General features: G+C 43.2%; 1 protein-coding gene across 1 annotated transcript; it reads right to left on the bottom strand.

Annotated features, from left to right (window-relative positions):
• Positions 1-4,338: 4,338 nt before the first annotated feature.
• Positions 4,339-11,664, bottom strand: LOC100502327 (SART-1 family protein DOT2). Its single transcript, NM_001323905.1, has 13 exons — positions 11,244-11,664; positions 10,416-11,016; positions 9,310-9,475; positions 9,165-9,231; positions 8,895-9,008; positions 8,727-8,820; positions 8,571-8,637; positions 8,438-8,497; positions 7,711-8,314; positions 7,265-7,617; positions 6,786-7,006; positions 4,826-4,907; positions 4,339-4,721 (listed from the first exon to the last, which is right to left on the bottom strand). Exons 2-13 carry the CDS (start codon positions 11,000-11,002, stop codon positions 4,641-4,643), a joined length of 2,496 nt encoding a protein of 831 aa, NP_001310834.1. The 5' UTR covers positions 11,003-11,016; positions 11,244-11,664; the 3' UTR covers positions 4,339-4,640.
• Between the last annotated feature and the right edge of the window lie 271 nt (positions 11,665-11,935).

Below are 11,935 nucleotides of genomic sequence, written 5' to 3'. Positions count from 1 at the left end.
CATCTTCATGGAGAGAATACTTTCTAGCCTTTGACGAGCTTCGCCTTGCTCTCTCGCTCTTTCTAGAAGCTTGAGCATGACCGTCTTATCTTCTTGGCTTAGGCGAGCGTAGAGTTGCACAAAGCTTCTTTCTTCCTCCTCATCCTCATTTGTGCTTCCGCTATCATTTGCATTAGCCACACAACACATGTGGGAATTGAAATGGGAAGACAAACCTTTTGGAGAGGTGGATTCATCGTTTGGTCTCCACCGTTCATTTTCTTCTTCTTCCTTGCAAGGGTTAGTATCACAAATACCAAAGGAAGTAGAAGCACAAAATGAACTATCATGTTTATACTTATTAAATTTGCTTTTAATTCTAGTCCAAATATCATGCACATCACAAATGGGTTTGTCATATTTTATTATGAAGGCATGATAATCTTCTTTGCTAAGAGATTTACTTAAGATGTCATAAGATAGATAGTTTAAGCGAATACATCTTAAATCTTCTTCGGAGGCATTTTCCCTAGCATAGTTAGGAGGAATAATACTCTTGAATAAAATTTGTTCTAATTGTGGGTCTACCGCTCTAAAAGCATTTATCACTCTAGTAGACCATGAATCATAATTAGAACAATCGGAAAGTAATATCTCAAGAGTTACCTCCTTGTTCTCCTGGGTCTTCTTGTTCTTTTGGGATCTTCTACGAGCCATCACTTCGAGTTGTTAGACTCAAGATGAAGTGCCTAGCTCTGATACCAATTGAAAGTCGCCTAGAGGGGGGTGAATAGGCGAAACCTGAAAATTAAAACTTTATCCCCCAAACTAGATCCCTTGATTAGTGGTTAGAACAAGATATACAAATATAGGAGTATACAAACTAAGTTCTTGCTTGAAAAGAATATTGCTAAATAATGAGGGAGTGATGAATCAAATAAGTTATATAATAACAAAGCAAGAAGCCTTAGATGAGAAGAGCACTAGGTCAAGTTCTTTCTTGCAACGTGTTGCTTCACTAAATGGGAATTTAACTTGAAGCAACACCAAATGATATTAGCAAATAATGGTGCAAGAAAACTTAGAGCAAGGGAAAACAAACAAATCACAAGCAATAAACACAATGGACACGGGTGATTTGTTTTACCGAGGTTCGGCCCTCGAAGGCCTAGTCCCCGTTGAGGAGTCCACTTAAGGATGGGTCTTTTTCAACCCTTTCCCTCTCTCCCCCGATCACACAAGGATCGGCGAGCTCTTCTTCTTCTCAAGGATCACTCTCGATCCCACAAGGACCACCACAATCTTTGGTGTCTCTTGCTAGCTTTTACAAGCCTCCAAAACTTTGGAGGAAGTTCGATGGGAGTCAATACTCCACGCACAAATGAACACAAAGATGTAGCACACACTATCTCTCAACGAATCTCACAAGGCACTAGGGCTAAACTCAATTGAGTAGCTCTCAATTGCTTGCTCTCTCTTTTGTGGCACTTGTGTTGGTTGTAGTGGACTAAATCTTGTGTATAGGATGGATCAATGAATATATGTGGTTGGGAGGGCTTGAGTATGTCAAGTAGATGACTTGGAATGTTGCTTGGGCTCCCACACCTTGAAGTGGCCGGTTGGGGTGGTATTTATAGCCACCAATCAAAAACTAGCCGTTGGTGAAAGTTGTCTATCGCATGGTGCACCGGACAGTCCGGTGCACACCGGACATGTCCGGTGCGCCAGCCACGTCACACGACCGTTAGGGTTCCGACCGTTGGAGCACTGACTTCTGGGTCCGCCTGGATGTCCGGTGGCGCACCGGACATGTACTATAGAGTGTTCGGTGCGCCGTCTCGCGCGTGCCTGCCTTCTGCGCGCTCTGGTGCGCATTTAATGCGCCTGCAGGTGACCGTTGGCGCCGAAGTAGCCGTTGCCCCGCTGTCACACCGGACAGTCTGGTGCACACCGGACAGTCCGGTGAATTATAGCGGAGCAGCCGAAGTGAATTCCCGAGGCTGCCGAGTTCGCGAGGCCGCTCATCCTTGGAGCACCGGACACTGTCCGGTGTACACCGGAGAGTCCGGTGAATTATAGTGCGCCGGCTTCCGAGAATTCCCGAAGGTGAAGAGTTTGAAGTCGGAGTCCTCTGGTGCACCGGACACTGTCCGGTGGCACACCGGACAGTCCGGTGCGCCAGACCAGAGGTGCCTTCGGTTGACTCTTGCTGCTTTGTTTGAACCCAATACTTGGTCTTTTTATTGGCTAAGTATGAATCCTTTGGCACCTGTATAACTTATACACTAGAGCAAACTAGTTAGTCCAATATTTGTGTTGGGCAATTCAACCACCAAAATTAATTAGGGACTAGGTGTAAGCCTAATTCCCTTTCAAAAATAGACAGCACGGTGCAGCCGCTCTGGACCACGTCCAAGCGGCGGCTACGCCGGAGCTTGCCGAACACAGCGGCGCATGCGGACACGTAGGACTGCTTCCAGAGGTCGAACTCACAGTCACCAAGCTTTTTCTCGTCGTCGATGAGCAACGCCAACGCGAGCGCCTCCTGCCAGTGGTGTTTGTTCGGGTTTTCCAAGTAAGAAACATGGATTCATCTTTAGCGTTGTTTTGTGAAAATGACTTATAAGTCAGATCCATGGAAAAAATATTACGGAGAATAAATGTCACACATATAAAAAAGGAATTTAAGTTAAAAATATTATAAAAACAAAAGAAATTACATGCAAGGCTCTTCTTTAAATACTACTGCCTCGGTCCAAAAATATAATTCAGTAATCTCGTTGATAATTATCTACTACTACACATTGTGCAAGGGTAGCAGGTGGGATTTGGGAGAGATGTAGTAGATATTTTTGCTGTAACAAATATTGACATAAACACACATGTGGTGTAGTGGTAGTTACGAGCACATTTGCTTGAGGGGTCATAGGTTCGAATCCCATTGGGGCCACATTTGTGTTTTTTAAATTTAATTTTAGCTAGGCGTGGGAATGAGAATGAGCTTTGTGGGAGGGAGGGGGAATGGGAATGGGCTTTGCGCGGAGGGCGGAATAGAAATGACAGAACACGGAATGACAGCCGGGAATGGGAATGGGAATGAGCTTCGCGGGGAAGGTGGAATGGGAATGACAGAACACGAAATGGCAGTCTACCCCTTACCCCCTTACCCATTTGCGCTAAGGTTGAGCCAGCTCGACTTGGCTCCGCTTAGCTCATTAAAAAATCGAGCCAGAGAATTAGCCACTCATTTACGAGCTCTAGCTAGCTCATTCATCTCACTAGCTAGAGAAAAAACAATATATACATATGTAATCCAATTTAACAATAGAAAGTAGTAATTATGCTCACGGTTTCATAGACCATATTAATTCAACATCAAATTATCACAGTTCATCACTTATGAGTTCGTCACAAATCGGCACACATGTTCGTTAGTTTAACCTATATGCACAGTTGTACAGACCAATTTAACATAGACACAGTTTATCAAGCATATTAATAATCAGTTAAACCCGTATGTTACGGGCAACACACATACATGTACATATTTCACCGATTCATGTATAAATGATATGTATAGAATTTTCTTTTGCTGAAAGGTGAACAAACTGAGCTTAGATATTAACTCAGATTATGAAAAAAAAAATTAAAACGAGCTGATCCAACCCAACCAAGAACGTGCCACGAATATCCGTCCAACCCTAATCAGCGCACAAGGAACTTGGGTTGCCACGAATATTCGTCCCGCCCTAATCAGCGCACAAGGAACTTGAGTTCCCTTCGTTTGTGAGAATTTTGAGTTCTGGCCGCTGCTAGGGCTGTGAAATACCCAACTCCCAGCAGGCTCATCTCAAAAGAATACCTATGATATCAAATACTCACTCCGTCTCAAAATATTAATCGTTTTATCTTTTATATATATTTTTTCAAATAAATAATGATAAATTTAGACACATATATAAAACAAATATATTAATTATTGTACAAATCACTAAAAAGATAAAACAAATTTTATTTTGAGACGATCTCAAAAGAATACCTATGATATCAAATACTCAATCCATTCTAAAATATTAATTGTTTTAGCTTTAGACTTTTTACGTTTACGTTTAAATAGATAATGATAAATTTAGACACATATAAAATAAATATATTAATTATTATACCACTAAAAAGGTAAAACGAATTTTATTTTAGAACGCATGGAGTAACATTGTATTCGTCATGAAATACATTTTTAATATATCAATTTGATGTCATAAATATTGACAAATTTCCATATAAATTGGATCAAAAAAGTAGATGGTCTAAAACCGCACCATTTTCAGAACGAATGTAGCTCTTGAACACAGCTGCTTTAACCTTAAACCGTCACATCATAACTACACTTTATTCAAACGGAAACGGTGTGTCGTTAGAACAATATTTAGTTCCATCACTTACATGTTCAAGGCAGATCAAGGATGCACACGTATATCACTGAATTACAAAACCCCATCGAACATGCCAGAATGTTAGTGTAATCAGCTTAGAAGAAATACAGAGGATATTGCATTTCTAGTGCGGCGGCGGGGGGTTGAGCCGTGGAAGCTTGTGGGCTGATTGCTGCTCACAGTAAATGCGTTGTAGCCTGCTTCGTTGGCTGAGTGCTACCACCAGGTTCAGTTCTTCGGTTTCTTTGGGACTGGAGGAGGTAAGCTTCCAGGCTTGGCACTTCGTTTGATGCCCAAAAAATGCTCGACCTGCCGAAAAACCAGTCAACATCAGATCTCTGAATACATATGTCATTGTCCCTCATTAAACAAAGTAATAATTACAGAATACAACAGGGGGGTCACAGGCCAACCTTTTTGTCCCCAAGCATGGGCGTTAGGCTCCCAGGTTGCTCTGTCTCCAAGGTAGCATAGCCGCCGCTATCACTTGTTTGACTAAAATAAACATAGACAAACTAGATTAGTCATCTCGTCAGGAAAAAATATGACAAATTATTACATAATACTCCCTCCGTCCCAAAATAGTAGTCGTTTTAGCTCTAGATTTTTATATCCATATTCATATAGATGATCATAAACCTAGACATAACATATACATTAATTATTGTATGAATCTAGTAAAAAGGTAAAACGAATTTTAATTTGGAACTGAGGGAGTAATACATACAAAATATAGCTACCAACTTCCATTGGAAGGGGATAATTAACAGCGTCCCTATTGTCAACACTCAAGCTCCCATATTCTTATTTATATTAGGATCCCCCAACTCCGTCTATGCTGAGCTTGTCTCAACATAGCAGCAAATCCCAAGCCCTCGTAAAGGAGGAAGGGGGTGTTAGGCTTGGCGAGCCAACCTCTACTTAGCCATTCTATGGAAATAGACTACCCTGCTTGTGCTTGGGACAAAAGGCTATGTTGTTGTATTGGGACCCCATATTCTATTTGCAAATTCATGAAAGTTACACAAATAACCATCCATGTTTGGTTGCAGGACAGCTGTGGACAGCCGGGGCATCCACATCCTTCAGTGTCCCCTCTCGTCCCTCCAATTTTGAGGGATAACAGGGGACAAGCTGGAATAGTCATGTCTCAACTCTTAACCTTTAACCCTGAACCAAACAATCTTATCTAAGGGGTCGTCCCACCCCATCCTGTCGACATGTCCCGTCATTGAAACCAAACACCCCAAGTTCCTCAAAAGTCTAAAGCAGTGTTTACAAGTCGTCCGACTAATCGCGATTAGTCGGGCTGGTCGCCTAGAAGAGGGCGATTAGGTGGACGACGTGATTAGGATTTCAAGTCGTCCGACTAGTCGTCGACCTGGGCGATTAGTCGTCCGGTCGAACGCTTGCTGGTCGTTTTTGTCGTTGTAATTTTGGTACTGGGCTTCACTCTAGTTTTTGGCCCATCTACAGTAGCCCGCCCCTCCAACAGTAAATCAGCCGCCAGAAACCCTCCCAGCCGCCAGAAACCCGCTAGAAATCCTCCCAGCCGCCAAAAACGCTCCCAGCCACCAGTAAACCCTAATCCTCTCCTCTGTCCTCTCTGGTTTCTGCCGACGTCTCTGCTCCAAGTGCTCCAGCCGTCTAGCGTCTGCCACCGGCGTCCAGTACTCCAGTGCTCCGGCGTCTGTCACCTAGTCAAGAATTGAATATGAGCTCGTCATCTGAAGGTAGCACCTGCTCTCCCTTCTCTAATTATCTCCCAGTCTCCCTTCCCTCTATTACCACTGGTAGCTCGTCATCTGAAGGTGCACCTGCAGACCTCTGTTTAAGCAGTCACCCTGAGTTCACCAGTGCGACAGTGCCAGTAGGCAGTAGCCCAGTACCCAGATTTTATTGCAGAAATGCAGTGCTTATATAGTTAATATATAGTTATATACATATACATATGTCCTTAAATCTATAGGACGACTAACGGACGACCAGAGGTCGACCAAGACCGATTAGTCGACCTAATCGTCGCCTAATCACGATTAGGCGCCTGGTCGCCGGTCTCGCTCGACCAGCTGGTCGCCCAACTTGTAAACATTGGTCTAAAGTAAAGGCAATAAATCTTTATAAAGTGGGCTTCCCCTTGATAATTTTCAAAGCTAAAAGGCCAACGTAAATAACTAGATAAAAATTTATATTAGCCAAACAAGATTAATAAACAAAAAGAAATATTAGTAAAAGAAAAAACTGTGTACCATAACGTAATACTACAATCAAGAGAGTAACATTTGTAAACAATTCAACAAGCTTAGTAGGCTAGTGGCATTAATGAAAACTAAAATACAAACTGTGGAGGTTATATGAATGTTGTGAGCATACCCTGTTTTTGCATTGCCACTTAAAATGAGGTATGGTGTTTGATTACGAGATTGAGCCTCTCTCATCTTTTCCGCGGCCAATAATGGTGTGTCAGAAGATTTCATATGCTTGGTTTTCAGCTCATCATGATATTTCTTCTGGCGTTTTTCTTGTTTCATTTTACCAGGCCCCTTGCCATGAAACTTGTGCGAAAGATGACGGAATGCCTCCTTAGGTGTCATCTGAGAGGAATAAGACACAGTTCAGGATAAACATTTTCATTTTTCACATCCAATCTCCCAAACGTCAAATAAATTGCAAGAATAACCAAAAGAAAATTGATTATCATGTTGATGAAAAGAAGATACTAATAACAATCTGTATAAAGTTAGTTCTTGCCAAAAACATTAAAATCAATTCAGTAATTAATCTCGGTAGTGCCTATGCCTCATGGAGACCCAGGTAGGAGTGGGTTGCACAGGACGTAGCTGAGTACTTACCACTCTGCCAAATTCATCTATTCTTTCAATGCGAATGTCTTTAGGTCCATCCTCGACACCTATAAGCTTGCTCTTTTTCTTGTCTGTTGTTCTGCCTCCCCAATCTGTTCCCTCGTTGAGGCTTCCTCGCTCCTTAAGAATCTTTAAAGCACCAGCTAAACCCTTTCCTACTGCAACTTCATGTATAACCTCATCTGGTTTGACTTCATCCTCTTCGACCTTGGCTGGTATTTCTGTCAGAGCATCCTCTTCCATCTCTGCCAACCCATTAGTGTCATCTTTTGCAACATTATCTGAAGGCATGGCATCATCATCTTCATCCATAAACACATCGTCTTCTGGCTTGCGTGTTCCTGTTAAAAGATAACAGCAGTAGTCAATACTTAAGAATTTATCACTAGACTTATAAACTCTAACACACATCTTCAAAATTTATATGGAAAAACCTTGATTCAATTGCAGTCCCCACACAAATTCCTCCATCTCTGTGATAACAACCTTATTCTGTTCTGAATCTCCTTCTGTGGCTTCTGTTTCCTCTTGGCTCTTGGTTGCAGTAGCCAGTTCGACTATGGAACGAGGACCAGAAGCTGAAGCCTCTTCCTGCTTCCTTAGGGCCAACTTTCTTGCTTGCTCTAGAGATTTCTGCAGATCTTCATAATCATCACCGAAAACAAGTTCTTCAGCTGGTTTAGCAGGTGCAGTTTTCTCCCCGCGCAATGCTCTTGATGCCTCTTCAGCCTTTGCAATGGCAGTTTGATAACCACTGCTTCTCTTTTCAGCATCAGCCGCTTGTTCTTCCTCCCTAGCAGACTGTCTCTTTCCATCATTCCTCGACCCACGATCAGCGGCCCCCAATCCAGAAGCAATTGCTTCTGCCTCAAGTGCATCCAGATCCAGCTTCTCCTTCTTCCTCAGGGATTTCTTTTTCTTTGGTTTTTTAAATTTAAGCATTTCATCAGGGGTAAAATAGTCTGTTGATATCTTTGTGGTGGAAGTAAGGTCTTCTGTCTTTTTCTGAACATAACCACCTTCAATCCTTTTCCGAAGCTGGCAAAAAAAACATCTATCAGTTCATGTAGTGCACCAGCAGAGTGTACTTGTATCATCCCAAGAAAAAAGGAAAATGCCGCTAGTGAAATATCATGGTCCATAGGTCAAAATATAGATCACCTCTTCCAGCTTCTTTTCTGCTTCACCAGTGAAACGTCCACCTTCATCAAGGGTCACGCCCTGATAAGTTAAAGAGAATACAATTACAAAATATCTCGAAATGCAAGCAAATGAAGCTAAACAGAATGTTTACCTCATCTTCCATTTGGTCATCATAATGTGACAGTATCGACTTTTTTGACGATGAATCATTGTTGAACCTACAAACAACCAATAAAATGTGTATTAGGGGGACAAATCTGAGACATAGCAACAACCAAAAACCATGTTATGTGCATAAGAAAATTACTTGTCATCATAAGTTCCTTTCTTCTTTGAAGCCTTATAAGCTTCATCTCTTTGTTTCTGCTCACCAATCTCAATGTTCTCAAGCATGTCAGCGTCTACAAATTATTGTCTTTTAGAGAAAATGGCCAGATCGATAAAATTTGGGGGTGGGGTGGGGGTGGGGGGTTACCTTCATTGATATCCCCATTGGCAAGAATACTCTGATCTTTGAGAGTCATGACAACTGCACCACCTTCCAAAACCTTATCAAGGCCATGAAGCACCTTGACACCAGATAAGTGATCTTTTTTTTTTGCAGAACAAAAAACAAAGGCACTTGTAACCATTGTAATTCACAACATATTAAAACAAACAATTGCATCACTCTAGCTGTTAACCAACTATTAACGGTTCCAAGAAAAAAACATATTTGCGACTAAAAAGATTTGTATATCACTACCTCCCACTTGTGTATCTTCCTCTTTATCGTCATCATCGTCATCGCCATTTTCTGCCAAGATATTATCCTGACATCAAACAAATTAAGGTTAGTGGAGGACACAGACCTAATGACAGTATATCCAAAAACAATTGGCAATAATTACCTGTTCTTCCAGTGCTCGTGCAAGACGTAATGCTTTCTCCTTTTCAGCTTGTCTTTTTTCATCAAGTTTACGACTCTTTCCCACCCAAGACAGTATCTCAGAAGCCCCGTCATTACCATCCAGTATCCCTCCTTCCTTTTTCTCCTTCAATCTTTCCTCCTTTGCCCTACAGGAAGTGGAACCAAATCATGATATACTAGCCGTACTTTGTTGAACAGAAACGCAAATATTACTTGATTCAGGAACCGCATACAAACCTTTAACAGATATTCCATCCATATTTAAATACATGGCATTTAAGGCTAATTAGTTGTAGCATGTCACCACTACCAAAGGTTTATGTTCCCTAAAGTATTAAGCCCTGCAAGATGTTCCTTGAATTTGCATGTTTTCAATGCTTTACGATAAAGATTTCCAATGTTCTTTAGTGTAGAGGTTTATCTGTTCATACTTCAAAATCAGTAAGGCATTATTTTCCAAGGTGTTCTAACCTGGGAAGTGGGAACCTTAGGAAACGTTCAAAGTTGTACAGGTTTACAACGACACAAGACTGGTTGCAACCAAAATGCATTTCATATGCGCATTAAATGTGCTGGAGACAGCCATCAGCCACAACTTTGCCTGACTATGCATATGAACGCAACAAGTAAAATAAATCATACAAAATTTAGCTGTAATGCTGTATTTTCAATGTTAGTTGATTATGCATAAATACTGGAGAGAGAGGCCGTTTCCTATGCAATCTGTTAGATTGTGCAAGCGTGCAATTACATTATCTAAGTAATCTAGTGCAAATCTAATGGTGACTGATAATTTTGCGTTTAACCCCTCCCACCTCACCCTTCATCTCTTTAATCCTTGCTGGGTTAAACGTAAAATTAGCAGTCACCATTAGATATGAATTAGATGGCTTAGATTATGTAATTGCACGCTTGCACAACTTAGCAGATTGCACAGGATACGGCCTCATGCGCGCATGCTTCGCGTGCGTGCGTGCGTGTGTGTGTGTCTGTTTGTCTATCATTCAGAAAGCTGAGGCAAATGACAACATACAGTTCCTCAACATACTATCGAAACATATGAGGAAGAAAAGACCAAGTAGTTACCTTGCAATGCGCTCTCTGAGCTCATCTGCTGCGGGCTGCTCAGCATCCCCTGAGGCATCAACTCTCTGCTTCTGAACCCCCTTGTCGCCCTTGGATAAATCTGCTTCGTCTTCTCCACGACCCTTCACCCTTGACTTCTCGTGATCCCTATCCTCCCTCTGCGTCCTATCCTTGTCCTTGTCTCTATTGCGGCTTCTCTCCTTATCCCTGTCCCTCCGCTCCCTTTCCTTATCACGCTCTGCTTCTTTATCCCGGTCTTTGCTACGGTCCTTGTCACGCTGCCGATCTGGTTCCCGCTCCCGATCTTTGCCCCGGTCACGGTCACGGTTACGTTCACGCTCTGGCTCCTTATCCCGGTCTCTGTACTTGCTATCCTTATCCCTGTCTCTCTCCCTATCTCTATCCCTATCCCTATGCTTGCCATCATCCTTGTCCCTTCTCCGGTCGTCCTTCTCTTTCTCCCTGTCCCTTCTTCCACTGCCATTGTGATCCTTCTCCTCCCTCCTATGCCTCTCCCTCCTCTCCTTATCCCGGTGCCGCTCAATGCCGTCCAGCTCCATCTCGTCCACCGCAGCAGCAGACGACATGCGTGACCCAGTAACTTTTGCAAAAACAAACGAAATTATAAGACATGTTGCCTATATAAACTTGTAATTAGGCAGATACAAATACACATACCCAAAAGTTAGGGTTCTGGTGCTCGGTTTCGTACCTAAATAGATTAAGCTAGGGTTCTGGTGCTCGGTTTCGTACCTAAATAGATTAAGCTAGGGTTCGGGTGCTCGGTTTCGCGCGGCAGGAAGTGAAGAGGTCAAGCGGAGGGGTTACCTGGTGCGTGCTGGTCGCCGGCGAAGGGCACAACGAAGACCTGGCGAATAAACCGACGAGTCTAGACCCGAGCACGTGGCGAGCGGCGGCGGCAGTGGAGGAGCAGAATTTCCAACTTGAGTATTCCAACTTCCACGTCAAAAAAAATCCAATCCCACCTCCCCCTACAGCCTGCTCAGCGGTGCGCCCGCGCCCACCGCGCCGAGGTCGCGCCCTGCGCCCCTGCCGCCGCAACTGTCCGCTCGTGCGCGCGGCACGCTGGCCACGGATGCCTTGCGCCCAGCCGCCTGCAGCCGTTAGGGTTAGGCGTTTGGCAGCTCCCCTCCCGCTGGCCGCCACCGCCGACGCCGGCTAGGGTTAGCGCTGCAGCCTCCAGCCTCGTGTCTCCGTGAACGTTCGAAGCAGAGATGAGCAGAGTGTGAGGGGCGCCTGGGACCTGGGCAGGATTGGGTGGCCGCGTGTTCTGGCCAAACGGCCCAAGACGCCTAGTGGGCCGTCCTGCGGGTTTGGGATTTCGAAAGATTTTTTTTCTCTGTTTTGGGCTAAATTGAGTAACTATGAGTTAATAGTTAGTGACTAAAATTAGTTGAGTCATTCAAACACCCTATTAATAGTTTAGCTATCGGCTATTTTTAGTAATTAATTAATAGTTAGATAGCTATTTATTAGTTAGCTAATTCCACTAATAATTT

The sequence above is a fragment of the Zea mays genome, chromosome 3, assembly GCF_902167145.1.
Source record: "Zea mays cultivar B73 chromosome 3, Zm-B73-REFERENCE-NAM-5.0, whole genome shotgun sequence".
NCBI lineage: Eukaryota > Viridiplantae > Streptophyta > Magnoliopsida > Poales > Poaceae > Zea > Zea mays.
Note: the sequence above shows the minus strand (reverse complement) of the source record. Positions and strands in the feature narration are given on the sequence as shown.